General features: G+C 35.7%; 1 protein-coding gene across 1 annotated transcript in view; it reads right to left on the bottom strand.

Moving 5' to 3' along the window:
• The window catches only part of DIAPH3 (diaphanous related formin 3), a 445,841-nt gene that overhangs the window by 272,247 nt on the left and 157,795 nt on the right, over positions 1 to 15,799 (bottom strand). The window contains exons 15-17 of the mRNA XM_045566830.1: positions 12,163 to 12,267; positions 8,291 to 8,599; positions 7,451 to 7,565 (exon numbers count right to left, since the gene is read on the bottom strand). Of these exons, the coding sequence (XP_045422786.1) occupies positions 7,451 to 7,565; positions 8,291 to 8,599; positions 12,163 to 12,267 (529 nt within the window). The remainder of the gene's footprint in view (positions 1 to 7,450; positions 7,566 to 8,290; positions 8,600 to 12,162; positions 12,268 to 15,799) is intronic.

Here is a 15,799-nt window from a genome sequence, read left to right as displayed (position 1 = left end):
GTAGCCTCTGTAAGTGGCTATTAACATAGGTCAGTTATTTCAGTAGTTTCATGGTTTAGAAAGATTCATTTGGAAGCAGGACTACAGAACATAGGTCATACAACTTGTAACACTGTGGAAGATTCAGAGATGATACACAAAACTTTACAAGTAGAAATGAGCCCTGTATTTTCAAAATTTAAGTTCAACTAACATTTCCTGAGCAACTACAATGAGCTGGGCACTGCAAAAGATGCTTTACAATAGGCATTATATAATCCTCACAATAACCTCATGAGATGGGTATTATGTCCCCCAGTTTATAGAGAAAAAAACTACAGCTGTAAAAGCCAGGGTCACACACTTGTAGGGTGGACTCCACAAAGTCCCTCACTTCTTGTGTATACTCCACAGCATGGTATTAGTATTTACAGCTCAAATACTTACAGAAGTGAATATAGGTACCAAATGATGAAAGATGGTCTTAATAAAAAACAGCAAGTTTTTAAAGCCTTTAATATAAATTGTGGGATGAGGGTGAACTGCTGTGGGGCAGTGGTAAGGTGGCAGGAGATGAGAGGAAAATTATTTTAAATCAAAGCAGAGCACTTTAAATAAAACATAATAGGATTTCTTTTAATCAGAGAAGCAGCATGGCATAGCAGAAAGAGCAATGGCTTTAGACTCAGATCTGTATTCCATTCAGAGTGGCTGCTCCTTTTAGATGAACTTCAGTGGAAGAGTATAACTTTTTCTCATATATAAAATATATTCCATATCTGCCTTGATTCTTTCACAGAATTATTCTGGGGAACATAAAACAATAAAATGAAGTAAACATTTAACTGCTAAAATGCACATGAATACTGTTGTTTGATTATAGTCTAATTAAGGAGCAAGTTTCATATTTTGCCCAGATTTAATATATGTATACTTTTATTAACAAATCCATCATGGTAATCTGCTAAAGAAAGATTCAAAACTGGATAGCCAGATGTTAAGACTGCCTTAAAAAATTATCCTAAGTTGGATGAACTATCTTGTTGCATGTATTGGTTCCCTGAATTTAAAAAATAAGCCACATACATTTGAATAGGCAGCAACTGAGCCCAGCCTCATCGGGCCCAGGCCCCTGGTGTCACCTCACTTCCACCGCTGTACAAATCAGAAAGGCTGAAGTCATTCTTAACCCTTTTTAGCCAAAGACCCCACTGACAGTCAAAGAAATGTACCCTTTCTCAGAATATTATTTTTAAATGCACATAAGATTTCAAAGGAGGCAAATTATACTCAAATGTAGCTATCAAAGTGCATTAAACACCAGTTTATGAAATAGTAAGATATGTGTGAGGCAGCAGTACAGATGTACTGCTCAGATCTCCCTTTAGGAAAAACTTTCCATTCAGCTACAAGGAGCACATTTAGCTGACAGGCTCCAAGCGTAAGGATTCTCCCTAGCTTTTGAGTCCAGGCCATGTTCTTCCTGGGCAGTCCCCAGCCAATGACTGAACCTGGCACAAGTAGTAAGTACTGCCTTTAGGGCCCAACATGGACTCCTCTAACAGGGATTCTTTGCTCCAGAGCTCCTTCCTGGCTGGGTTGGCTGAGAATTTGTCAGATTTGCACCATGGTCTATGGTTTTTCCTGCCCAGTCCTGCTGTCTCACCCCCCCCCAAAAAAAACAAAAATAAATACAAAACTCTCATACTCCAACATCTCAGCACCTGCTTCCAGGAGGATCAGACTGACAAAATATGCTTCTTTATTAATGTATTGACTAACAACATCTAGCTGCAAGTCTGATAACTCCCCTGATTTTAAAGCAGTGACGAGTTTAAATGATATTTGATGTAATAATTCTAATACCTTATGAAAGTATATTTGAACTCTACTTGTGGAAATGTAATAGGTACTGCTGTGTTTGTTGTCTGTATTTATAATTCAAAGAAAAAGTATATTTCAATCAGAGGTTACTGAAAGTAATGATGAGCGGTTTTTTCCTTATCCAAGGTCACAGACCCCAGAACCCTATTTATGGACTCCAAGTTTAGAACTCGTAGGCTATAAAGTGTGTCTGACTTTGAAATATTCATTCTTTTAAGATACAGGGAGGCACTTAGACAAGTTAGAGTTGTGGTAACCAAAGATCTGCAACTTAGTTTTCCTCCTCAGATGCCATGAAACATGTGAAAGCCTATGTTAAACACACAGAATAAGTTATAATATCATATGCCCAAATGATTTAACCTTGAGGACAAAAAATACCCAGCTTACCTAATCACATGAATACATAATCACCTCAAACTGCAACTTGTGAAATTCAAGGTTATAAAATACATAACAAAGTTATTTTGATACAGAAAGTTTAGTTCTGTTACAAAAGGATTTACTATACTATTTATTTAATATCAAGTTCATATATAGCATAAAATACAGCAAAAGTCCCCTGTATCTACTTGTAACTCTCCTACCTTGACACTGCCCTCTTCCTGTGCCCCAGGATGGTATCAGATTACAATGGTAAGTAACTCCACCTGATTCTACCTCTTCAGGCAAATAGTGTGTGTGTAGGAAGCAGGGGAGACAGGAAGGGTGTAAGTGAACAGCCAGATTGACAAAATTGTATTTTAAGATTAAAATAGTGCATTCAGAAGGATGAGCCTCATTTATATTTTCAGGTGAATAATAATCTGTACTAACTGTGTATGAGAGTCCTGAGTGATAGAACATGATTCAGACAAAACTAGCTGCCTAAAATAGGGAAATGCACTTTAAGCAATCAGAGGACACAGTTGTCCTGGTTAAATAAGGAATAAGGCAGAAGACAGAGGAAATGGAAGGGAAATCCTTAGAGAAAAGGTATGAGATAACAGCAATAGAATACAACAACTTTAAAGTTTTGTTAAGAGATGATAGCTACAGGCTATCATCACTGAAAACTGCCACCAGAAATATCCAGATGAACTTACAAAATGGAAGAGACTGCATCCTCCAACCTACCACTAGTCAAGAGACTCTACACTTATTATAAATCCACTTCCTTTCTCCAATGGAAGAAGGAATGAGAGGAAGGAAAAAAACAGAAAAGGCTAAGTTTATGGCACACAGACACTCTTAGTACACTCACACCCTAGCTCCCTCTCTTTCTGGTTGTAGCATCTGTACAGTACACAAGAAATGTCTATTTACAGGGACCTTCATAATTTCTGTCACACTATACCGAAGATATGCTCTATAACTAAGCATATAACCAAAGCATTTTGCGGGCTTGAAAGTCTTCTGTGGCTCCAGGCCAAATAAATCCACTTTCTTTAGCCTCTCTCTTTAGGTTCTATTTCTCTAAAGTTTTCCGAATAAAATTTCCACTTCTTCAGCAGCCCAACAGAGAATATGTACAATTGGTAACAATGAGAAACTTTTTAATGGTGAAATAAGATACTCCTGATCCATCTCATAAAATCCTCAACTCTTGAGTTCTTTTGAGATGTAGCCAGAGACAAGAACCAAATGATATTTTCCTAGAGAAATATTTCATTCCCCATTGACTTCCTCCCCAATCTTTCCAAATTAGTATTTGTCAAATGTCCTTTTCAGAAATGTTGCATTCATTCTGGCACCACCTCTTTATTGGCATGCATTCCCCCCCAAAAAATATTTTTATGTTATAAATTATATTGTTCATCTTAATGTAGGCTTGTGAGGTAGTTTAGGACTTTTCATTCACTTTTGTTCTTACAGAGGAATAAACTGTGTTTCAAATACAAGGCAACATCTTGAACACAGCCAAGTTGTGCCGATAATCCATAGTTTATCATTCACCACCCATTATTTTGTCCACTGAACTATGATGTCAGAAATCCAAGCTTGATTTGTTTTTAAGTGCATAATCTATTAACTGTTTCTATATGCTATAATCATTCAGTTCAGAAATAATTTATAAACTGGTTTCGTGGCTGTATCTGGCAAATATGATGCACCTGTTATAAAATGTGATTACTTCAGAAAGCTAACAATTGTGGAAACACATTTTCATAATAAATCAGTCTAAATGAATTAGACTATTCATATACTTTCAAAAAGCCCTTTAATCCCTATTAACAGTTTGTGAATAATGAAGGTAATTAATATTAATTTTAGTTGACAAATCCAACACCAATAACCTGTTAGTATACATTAATCCATTTTCCAACAGCCTGTAAAAATTAACCAACAGATGCTTCCAATCTGGTAAAAAATACGCAGGTCATTAACATTATTTTGATGACACCAAATGTTCAATATATGAATATTATGGTTAAATTTCAGAGAGATATATAAACAGTGTTCTTTTATAACCTTGTTAATTCTTAACAGAAGCCAAATAGTAAAATATGGCAGTCTTTTCTAAAATCAAAATCAGCATTTGTTGTTCCACTCCTCATTCTTATGTTTCATATAAGAACTTGAGTGAGTTTCCTTAAGAATGTAAAAGCAACGTGAGTACAGGAAGCATGTCTGTCTTATTCACTCTAGTATCCTCAATATCAAACACAAGGCCCAACATGCAATATGCACCCAATAAATATCTGCTGATTGGAACAGCAATAGCCAAATGGGAAGAGAAAAAGTGGGTGAAATCAAAGTGGAAGAATGAGAAAAAGAAAACAAAAAGATAATCTGAAAAAATTCCCGTATGTATTTTCAGAAGAATTAAAAATATGGAAAGCTAAGATGTATCTCAAAAACTTAGGACACAGAGAAATAAGAAAACCCAAGTGGGATACTTAACAGAAAAATACAGTATAAAAGAAAAAATATGATACAAGTGACTCAGGAAAAAAATTATTGATTTCACGGGAAAAGGCTTAGAGAGGATTTCTATTCTTAAGATATGGCACAAGGCACTTTTCCCACAGAAGCATTGTTATAAATGGTCACAGGGAGATTAGTTTAAAAAACAAAATATGTAAGATCTAACTGGAAAAGAAAAAGGAATATCATAAAGGGCAACAGAAGTTAAGAGGAAATCTCCCCCTGCTTGCTAAGGAGTAGAGAGGCAAAAGTCTTTTCTCTTTGGACTCAACAATGTATAAGTGACCAGGTTTAATTTTGAATTCTGCAGAAATTACAAAATTGGTTCAAACAAAGTACTTTGGAGTCATGGCAAATGATAATGCCTCAGCAGCCAGGCCACGAATAAAGACACAACATGGAGCCTGTCCACTCCACTCACCAGTTTTAGTCTAGGTTTTTGGACATCTTTCTTTTTTCTTCTGTTCTCATCTGAGATATATACATATATATATGTAAATGTATGTGTGTGTATATGTATATGTGTGTGTGTGTGTGTGTATATATATGTATATATATCTGTTTTTCTGAAAGCAGCAATGACTCGCCTTTTCCAGCAAAACACTTTACTAGTAATGCCAAAAAGCACACTAGGAATCCTCAAAAAATGCATTCTAGTAACTATTCTTTAAACTGAAGACCAAAAATATGTCACCTTCACAGCTCATCTCTGGTTAACATTGAGAAATGTTAGCATTGTTCAGGGTCAACACCCTGGGCTTCCCCATCGTTTGTGTTCACCCTAGAAATGTCATCCACTGTGACAGAAAAAAGAAAGCAGCATTTGAGCTGAGAAAGATGTCCTACTTCTCTGCCAGCCTCTAACTTTCACTTTCTAAGTCAAGTGAAAGAGATTCCAGGCCAAAGGGCCAGTATGTACAAAGGTAGAGAGGGATAGAAATGTGGAATATTCAGAAAATGATCATCATTTCTTACCTTAACCTTTATAACTCGTAGTAGATTGAGCAAATACATCATTTTTTTTCAACCTTGAATCTCAAGGCTAAAGTTAGACGACTTAAGAATTTTTTAAAGGTCCAATTATTTCATTTAGGGCTAACACTACAGCTAAATTAAAGACATGCTAACAAGTTTCCCTTTTGAGCCTCATTAATTAAGAAAGTAATCAGAGTAGAGAGGGGGAAAAAAAAAAGGAGTAACTGGGTGGCAGCATTACTTAAATAGCTTTTAGGTACCACCATTTGTACCTACTAGGAAAGCAGGCAAAACAAATCAATTCCAGATTATGAAATCTGAAATTGTGAAGTGTTTTACATGTAAATACACATTTTAACTGCCATATATTTTCCTTGATTGCCAGAAGAGTGCACTAATCTTATTCAAAGAAAATTTTGATTCTCCATAATCAAAAGGTAAAATTAAGATCTGCTTACTGTACAAGTTTACCTAGTATGAGCTCGGTGAGAAAATTCTGTTTTCAAAGATCAAAGTATACCATTTTTAATATTTTAGTCATTTTAAATGGTACTCAACAGTACATGCTAAAGATTTTAATTTACCAATTCTAGAAAACTACCTTAATTTACAATTACCTTTTAAAAAGAGTTTCTAATTTACAATATTTTTTGGAAAACATTTCAAAAGAATACAAATAAATTTTTAAAGTATCTGCCAACATTCTTTGGTTGCTATTATGATCAAGTCAAATCAGATATATAAAGTATCTAGCATGGTACCTAGCAAACAGCAGGTATTTTAAGAAGTCAATTCTTCCCTTTCTACACCAAGGCCTCCCACCTGCATCCATCCAGTACAATCTCACCCTGCCAGCTCTCCCTGTGTTCTGTGACCCCAGGTGTATAGGTGGTGGCATAGGTCTACAGTGAAAAAAGTTCTTCTATGAAAACTAAAAGGTAATGATTGGTCTAAGTGCTTGTGCTACAGACCTAAAATGCAAGTTTTCTATAATACTTAAAAATTCACTTAATATATATAGATATCAGTCTTAAAATGTAAGTAACAGGCCCATGAGATTGGATCAATTCAATTTTCACATACAAGTAATACCTAAATATTATAATTTTTTAAATCACACTGCACAGGTAAAAGCTATCACAAAACAATTTCGAAAATGAATGTCATTGCTTTTAATGAAAAGATCATATAACCTACTCAAATATTTCTGTTTCAAGCTAACTTTTCAAGACACTATAAATTGGATATTTCTATTCCATAGGACTCATACCAATTAATGAAATTATGTGACAGTCATTGTAATATTAAAAAGTGATAACATTCTGACTAGAGGAAAGCTCACATTTTGTTTTTCTATTTCTCTAACTAAAGGGAATTCTCATGCCAAAAATGTCTCTGAAAATATCCTCCTTTACAAAAGTCGAATTTATCCCAATGGAACATATTCAAAGAAAGTATTATATAGAAAATTTAACAATCAAAGTTTTGTACTAATCATTTAAAAAATTGTTTACTTGAGATACTGTATAACAAAATTCACTTTTTAAGCATTTCATTTCATTAGATCATTTATTTACCCACTAGTAATGTAAAATTATCATGTATAAGATCCTTAAAGTAATGTTTTCTAGAGGCTGGTACTTGAAAAGTGTCAATGTTAAAGCTTTAAAATTTAATTAATAAATAGGCAAGATGTTGGACTTACCTTTTTGTTGGGAACAGAATGTATTCTCAAGTTTACAAAGCAAATCCGTATTTTCATACTTGTTTTCATTGACTTTGATCCAGAAACAGTTTTCTGTCATTTCATCAGGTCTGATCTGCAATCAGAGAGAAGACTGATTCATAAATGGCTGGGTGCTTCGCCTGTCCCAGCCAATGACTATATACAGACCCAGCATCCCACAGCTGCCTGCAGATGTTTATGAATTAATCTCTGTGAGATTTTTCCCTAAAGTATGTTCAATGAAATAAAAGTTCTGCAGGATGTTAACATCTTATTAGGAATAAAAAGTCTGAAGCTGAATGAAATGAATTAGTTTCTTCTCAGTTGCACATTTCTCAGTTGTCAGTAATGCTCACCTGGCACTATGACTCTTAAAGGCAGTATACATCATATAGCATTTCCCAAGTTTATGTGAACATCTTTCTGCAGGATTCAGAATTCCCATGACCTGACTAAATATAATATTCTGGCAACTGGTAACACTTTCCCCAATAGCTACCAACAGAGAAAAGTTCCTAAGAACACTAACGTTTTTGTTTCCAAGAAACACTTCATAAACATAGGGTTCAATGCAATCATGTTAAATTACCTGTTTAATTACAAATCAAATTCCACTGAAACAACATCAACTCTGACCAAACTTATAAACCAGAAAGTCTTAGTCACTATCAAAGGACTTTGTCTTGATACTTTAAAAAAAAATGCCATTTCATTTCCTGTCATTTTGATTAGGGTTCCCATTGGAAATTATATATATGTAAATCCAAAATTAAATTTTAATCTAGGTAAAATTATGTTTCCTCCATTAATTTGTTTTACCTTTAGCCAATTCAATCGTCTCATGCTGATTTCAGGTTTAAATTCTTTCTTTGGTTTCAACCCAAATGGCAGGGTTGGTGGAAGAGGAAAGTTTCCGCCACCAAGAAGTCCCAGGGGAGGTGGTGGGGGCACAGGACCACCCAATGGCATGGGCATTCCTGGAAGTGGAGGAGGGGGTGGAGGAGGCGGTGGAGGCGGCACTCCTCCACAAGAGGGCGGTGGAGGGGGAGGAGGAAGGGCTGGGTGGCCAGTTCCATCTTCTTTTGACAGGGGCAAAGGAATATTCCTATCAGCTGGCAAGTCACCAAACTAGAGGAAAACATAATAAGGAATACAATTAAGAAAAAGTTTACAAAGCATGTAAAAGTATACACAAAAACAAGTTATTATTTTAAACCAAAAAGAATTGAACATCAGTAATTTCAGATGGTTTAACCTAAAAACAAAATTACAACAATTTTTTTCTTCCAATTTAAGAATTATAGTTTTCTCATAAAAATGTAACTGCCAGAAGTATAATTCCCCATTCTGAGGCAGTTATGACCACCTAGGTAGAGATATCCAGGAGGGAAATGAGTATACAGATGTGGAAGCTTTGAAAATCAGTAGTCTGTAGGTGACAGCTGAAGCCATGGAGGTAGCTAAGTTCATTCACAGTATAGTATATAGAGAATATGTAGCATGGGAAAAGGTCTATGTACAGAATTATATGGAACACAAATTTAGATGATATGTAAATAAATAAGATCCCAAAAAAAGGACTTAAATAGTATTGCACATCATGCCTTTGCTCAAGTCTTCTCAATGGTATCCTAATGCACTTGAGGAAAAACAAAATCTAAAATTCCTAGTAGGGCCTACAAAGTATATCATGATCTGATCTCTGCCAAATGGTCTCTCAAGTGACTTTCTCCTAATTCCATGTATGTGCCAACCTCCTGCTTTGCTCAGGGCCCTTGTACGTGCTGCTCCCTCTGCTTGGAACATTCCCTTCACCTGGCTAGCTCCTAATGGCCCTTCCAGTCTGAGCTAACATGTTCCTTCCTCAGGAAAGCTTTATCTGCCCACTCATTTTACACTCATAGCACCCTGTACTTCTCAATAGCTCTTATCAAAAGTGTGAAATAATTATTTAATGAATCATTAACATTTATCTCTTTGATAGATTGTAAGCTCGATGAGGGAAGTCACCATGCTATATTATTCCCTCTTTCCCCGGCACTTAGAGCAGGGACTGGCACATGACCACCATTGAAGAAATGGGTAGGATAAATGAATTAAGGACAGGAAGAGTAAAAGACAAGAAGAGAGTCACAAACCACAAGTGAAGAGAGTGCCTCACCCCCAAAAAATACTGTTCTATGGAGTCAAAAGCCACAGAGAAACCAGGTAATATCAGGAGTGAAAAAGAACCAGCTGTGTCCACTGGTCACTTTTGTCCTTATGTTCCTACAGCATGGTAAGAATTTGATACATTTCGAGTATCATGAAGAATATCTTCTGTGTTAATTTTCTGATATGATTAGCTTCCCCAAATTACTAACTTAATTCTAAGTTATGTATAAACTACCTTTCAAATGATGGGCTTTTAATAAATGTTAATAAATCATTTTAAAAGTTTTATGACACAATTATGAAAAGTAGACCATGTATAAAAGCCTGGAAACAATGAAATCTGAAATCGTCACAAAGAAAAACAATGTTGTAAGAGAACTTGAGGCCGGGCGCGGTGGCTCACGCCTGTAATCCTAGCTCTGGGAGGCCGAGGCGGGTGGATCGCTCAAGGTCAGGAGTTCGAGACCAGCCTGAGCAAGAGTGAGACCCCGTCTCTACTAAAAATAGAAAGAAATTATCTGGCCAACTAAAAATATATATACAAAAAAAATTAGCCGGGCATGGTTGCTCATGCCTGTAGTCCCAGCTACTCGGGAGGCTGAGGCAGTAGGATCGCTTAAGCCCAGGAGTCTGAGGTTGCTGTGAGCTAGGCTGACGCCACGGCACTCACTCTAGCCCGGGCAACAAAGTGAGACTCTGTCTCAAAAAAAAAAAAAAAAAGAGAACTTGAGACCAAAAATCAAAGAGCATGCCTTATCAAAAATATCAAGTGTAAACAAGAACCAGATCAGTGTTAACCTGGGTTGCTGTGATCAAACATGATACTTCCCTTTGAATGTTAAGAATATATGTATATTATACTTAACTCCTATATACTTTATAGTTAACTATCAATGTCTTAAAATGAAGATGGTTGAATTTCTCCTCTAAAATAGTTCATTTGATAAAATGAATAATTGACTTGAATGTATGGTTCAGGAGGACAGACATGGTGAGTATCTTGCTCACCATTACATCCCCAGCACCTAACATAACAGTACCTGGTTGTTAAAAGACTGAAGGAGCAAAGGAAGAAAATCACAAAACACTGAAATATTTTATTCATAATCTTCATAGTCAGTATAGCTTTATGATCTTAAGATAAATGCACAGATTTCATGAAAAATAAACTAAAATCCAGAGAAAGACTTTGCCACTGTTTCTCAAAAATGAATACAGTGCCCAATATTCCTAGGCTTCCTCTGATAGCCATAAACACAGGTGATCATTGTGCACAATTTAAAACAATTTAGGAGATTCCTTGATTTAATTTCAGTTTCAAAACATAAATTTATTCCCATTTTATGTAAAAGCACCATGCAACAATAATTTATCCAAAGATGGTGGACATATTTTTTATAAATTGGAATTTTCTAGAGTAGATTTACAAGTAATCCTTGAAATGGGAAAAATTAAACAGAAAAGAAAGTTCTTAAATTTATATTAGCCCAGACCAGGAAAACTTGTCATAAATATTTCAGCCATTGTCTATAACTCAATCTGAAGTACATATACAATCAAATGTTTCTTTTAATATGACAGACAAGGAGCCATATGGGAAAAATGAACAAATTCAACAAAATGTGCTACTTCCTTCTTGCAGCACTAAAGAAAGAAGATCAATAAGAATACTTTTCTGGTGGATAGATTTTTTTTTTCTAAAATTGAAACCTAACAGATAGCTATCTCTTAAGGTATCTTCAGACAGCCTCTGCAATAAAACTACCCACTAAGCATTTAAAAGAAAACAAAATTGCCAATAATATAGGATATAGTATACCTGAGACTATTTCAACATAACCATAAATTAGGATGAAAGAAAAACTGCAAAACTATACTTATTGTTCATCATCCTATATGTAAATCTACATGAAGAAATTTAGCTATGAATATGCTACCTCCTTACTTACATCCACATAAAGCATGCAGCTGATGTATTTCTTGCTATCTAAATGTTTTATGTGTAGAGGGTGTATGTGAGCTATCTGCTTCATAATCCAGATTTACTCTTTTTTTGTCATGTTTTAAATCTGTTTACTTTTGGAAATTGAAAAATTATCAGAAAATGTTCTCATTCAGCTAGAGGTTATCTTTTACTGCAAGGTACCCATAGGCTGAAGGTTTTGAAAAATAAATAGCTTGAGCAATAATTTCCTGTAGTAGGATAAAGATCAGTGATGAATGGCAAATCTAAAAGACTTTCTTACCCTTTATGCTTAATTACTTAGGAAACATGAGACATTAGGAACAAAACCCAAACAAAACATAAGGAAGGAGATTAATTAGTAAAATCTTAGATATTCATACAAATAGGAAAAAAGTACAAAGTAAATTTAAAAAAAAAATAAACACAGCAGAACAGAAATACATATAAACAATATTATGAAAACATACAAATGAAATTAAAGTTTAAACATTCTGATGCCATGAAGATATAACATAACCTTTGCTCCCTTGGTGTGGTTTCAATACCCAGTTCACTCAGGATGGTATTTTACCTGAGATTTGAAAGCTTGTAACTCTGCTTGAAGCTCATTAATCTTTGCCTCTTTTTTCTGCAATTGAGCCTGAGTTTCTTGGTGGTCAGTAAACTCTTTTTCAAACTGAAAAAAAGAAAAAAAAAATGAGAGAGAAAGATGGAAAAGAAAAGCACTATTCTTCATATAGAAACATAACTCTAATGATCTGTCAGTGGAACGTAAATTTCTGAATTGGTTTCATGAAAGGAGTGGTAGATTTTTGCTAAGTCACCTACAGCCTTTCTCTAGGTCCCTCCAGGTCCCACCAAAATCATCCCTTTGCAAGGAAGCAGACAAAGCCAGAGAGGAAGTCTGTGACCTTCTCTCAGCAGCGGAAACTGGCCCATAGTTATCTGCAATCCTGGCATTTTTCTTAAAAGTCTCTAAATATCATTGCAACTTTGTGTAAAATAATAGAGAGCAAAGCATTGTACTTCATTCCTTGTCCCCCCACCGGAAAAACTTATACTTGAAACTTATCTGAAGTTTATCAACATGATTTTAAAGGATTCCATTTTAGTATCTTTTATTAATAAACAATTCCATTCTGTTCGATTATTTTTTTTCTTGTAACAACATAACATCTCCTAATATCTTTGGAAAAGTAATGGCAAATTAATCTTTCAAAGTCCCTAGTGAAATTCCTTCTGGGAGGAAGGCAAACAATAAAATTCAGTGAATCCAATGAGCTTTCTAATTTATACTGCCACTCTTTATAAGTCCCCATCTTGTATTCAAATAGCTTTACTTTGCCATTATCTTGACTGAAAACCTCTCCTAACAGAAGTGAATTTAGAGTATTGTCTCATCATCAAGAACAAGTATTTGACTCTCTTAAAAAAATGAAAAAAAAAAATCAATCGTTAAAAAAAGTAACTATTTCACAAAGGTAGCCTCCAGGTTTTAATACAATCAAACCTCAATTAGTAACATAACAGTATAGAACTCAACAGTTTACAAGGGCTTTTATTTTTAGTTTATAAAAGGATTCTTATTTTGTCCTTAACACAGAGAGGTAGTTATTAGTCCTTCTTCATACAGCTAGTAAAAGATGTGAGGTTAAAAACTAGATTTTCTGCCTTCAAAGTCTGAGTTAGTTGGATAAAACCACACCACCTCCCTACAATTAATGTTTAGACAGTTTTATTTCATGAACTACTTTTTAGAGCAGTTTTACATTCACAGCCAAACTGAGCAACTACCTAGAGGTTTTCCACAAAGTCCCTTCCCCTACACATGTGTACTCTCCCACATGCTTTACAACTATCTAAATTAAAAGCACAAAAAGAAGTATTTTAAAATTTCATCACAAAAACTCTATAAAGTAATAGTATAAAAATAATTCCTGTCTGACAGGTAAGGCAAATAAATTTCAGACTACTAATCCTCTCACTCTCAACCTTGCATTCCCTTTACAAAGATAACAAAAATAGGTTAAAAACTGTCCAAATGTCCTTCCATCTCACCTAAACCACATAACATTACCATTCCCACCACTCCTACAGCTCCTCCAAACTTCTCCTACCCTTAAATAATTAAAAAGATACCAATGCTGAATCTAATCAAATAATTAAACTGTAAATGAAACCATATGTACGTAGGTCTCAGAGGTCCACCCAACTCCCTCTGTCACCCTGTGCCTTCCTGGGGCCTTGTCAATCAATTGCCTTCACACATCTGTTACATAGTTAACCCCTCTGCACCTCTGCCCCTCATCTTACTCCTTATAAACCCTCTAACCATAATCTTACTTTTAATTCAAAGTCAATTTCTTCAAAGAGTGTTTAGTCCATACTCACTTTTCTGACCTGTTGAACTCCATTCACATCTGTATCCATCACAACTCAGCTATCATTCATTCTAAAAACAATGACTTACCAAATTCCAAATCCCCTCAGCCTAAGTTGATCTCAGCCTCAATTTATTATAAGTGGTCTCTCTATAGCTGTGCTATTCAATATCATAGCCCAGATCACAAATGGTTATTTAAATGTAAATTTAAATGAATAAAAATAAAGTTAAAACTGTAGTTCCTCAGTCACATCAGTGATAGGCATACAGGGTTGATGTCTACCATGTTGAATAACACAGATTATAAACCATTTCTATCATCCAATATTAGACAGTCCTGCTCTATAGCATAAATACTTACAAATATGCCTCAACGTTCAATCTCTCTTCTTCTATTTGTTCCATTACAACACACTCTTCTAGTTCTGCCACTTCTTGGTGGCTCCTACCAATTTTTGTTATGGGTTTCTAAGTCTTCGAAATCCAAAAGCTAACCAGTTAATGTTGGCATTCTACAGGGCTCTTTCCTTACACCTCTGCTTGTCTCATTCCACATTTCTTGTAAGATGGCATCTTCCACACCCATGTTTCAATCACCATTCATACACTGATGTCTTCCAAATCCCTATCACTACCTCAGCTTCTCCTCTGAATTCCAGACTATAGACCATCCCTAAAGAGATTTTCAACCACTTAATGAAAATTTTTCAAGACACAGAAAAAAACATTATTTTCAACACTAAGTTTATACCCCCCCAACCTTGTTTTTTAAATGCTGCTATTCTTTGTAAAGGACAGCTCAAATAATGATTCTTTTGCTCTTAAACTTTCAGTGCTTCATTATAATCATCAACCTAATATCTAAGATCCCTCTGGGATCTGGTCCCAACCTACTTATTTCCCATTATATAAATGTAATAAATATTTAACAGCATGCCTGAGATGTGTCCTTCAGAGTAGAAGGTTCTGGAGACAGAGTTGAACATAATATAGTCAGCACTTTTAGTAAGCACAGTTATCTGGTGGAGAAGTAAAAACAAACTAACAACCCTAAACCCATGAAAACTACCAGTAATAAAAAGAGAGAAAGACTGAAACTCAGGGAATGATTCCTGGGTGAATGATGTTTGACCTCAGGTTTGAAGAACATGCTAGCATTTCAAGCAGAGGGAACAGCACAGTGTGTAGATGAAAGGCAAACAATACTTTGTAAGGGGCACAAGAAGAGGTATGAGAACAAACTTCAGGGGATGGAGCTAGAGACATATATAGAAATAAAATTGTTGAAAGGAATTTTGCAATAAGCCAAAGAGTTATTCCTTTTTTCCTAAAGACCATGGAAAGCTATTAGTGTATGTATTATAAGAAAATAACAATCAAATACACACGTTGAAAAACCCAATCAATAGCAACGTGGAAGACAGAGTGAAAAAGAAATACCAGAGGCATGGAAATTAGCTTGGAAGCTATCCCAGCAAGAACTGAGGGCCTGCCTGAAGTGAGGTGGAGGAGAGGGTAATTTTTACATTAAAGCTTTGAGGCTTTAGCTAACTTGTGAGAGAGAAAGATACGGCATGTGGAAGACACTGTGGATGAGGTGAATGAGGAGTTCTTCCAGCTCTCTTCTCCAGCCCTGGAGCTCCAGAAAGAGGAGGATGAGCCAGACCCACTGCCCCCAGGTGAAGGCAGCACATTTGTGGTGGCTCCCAGCATCTCCGCTTGTGAGTGGCAGGAAGACAGACTTCACCCACTGGAGACAAGTGGCCCAGACGGAGAGAAGCTGAGACCCTGGGCCCTGAAGAGCCACCGGGCCCTGGAGCTGGAG

This window comes from Lemur catta, chromosome 13, assembly GCF_020740605.2.
Source record: "Lemur catta isolate mLemCat1 chromosome 13, mLemCat1.pri, whole genome shotgun sequence".
Classification (NCBI taxonomy): domain Eukaryota; kingdom Metazoa; phylum Chordata; class Mammalia; order Primates; family Lemuridae; genus Lemur; species Lemur catta.
Note: the sequence above shows the minus strand (reverse complement) of the source record. Positions and strands in the feature narration are given on the sequence as shown.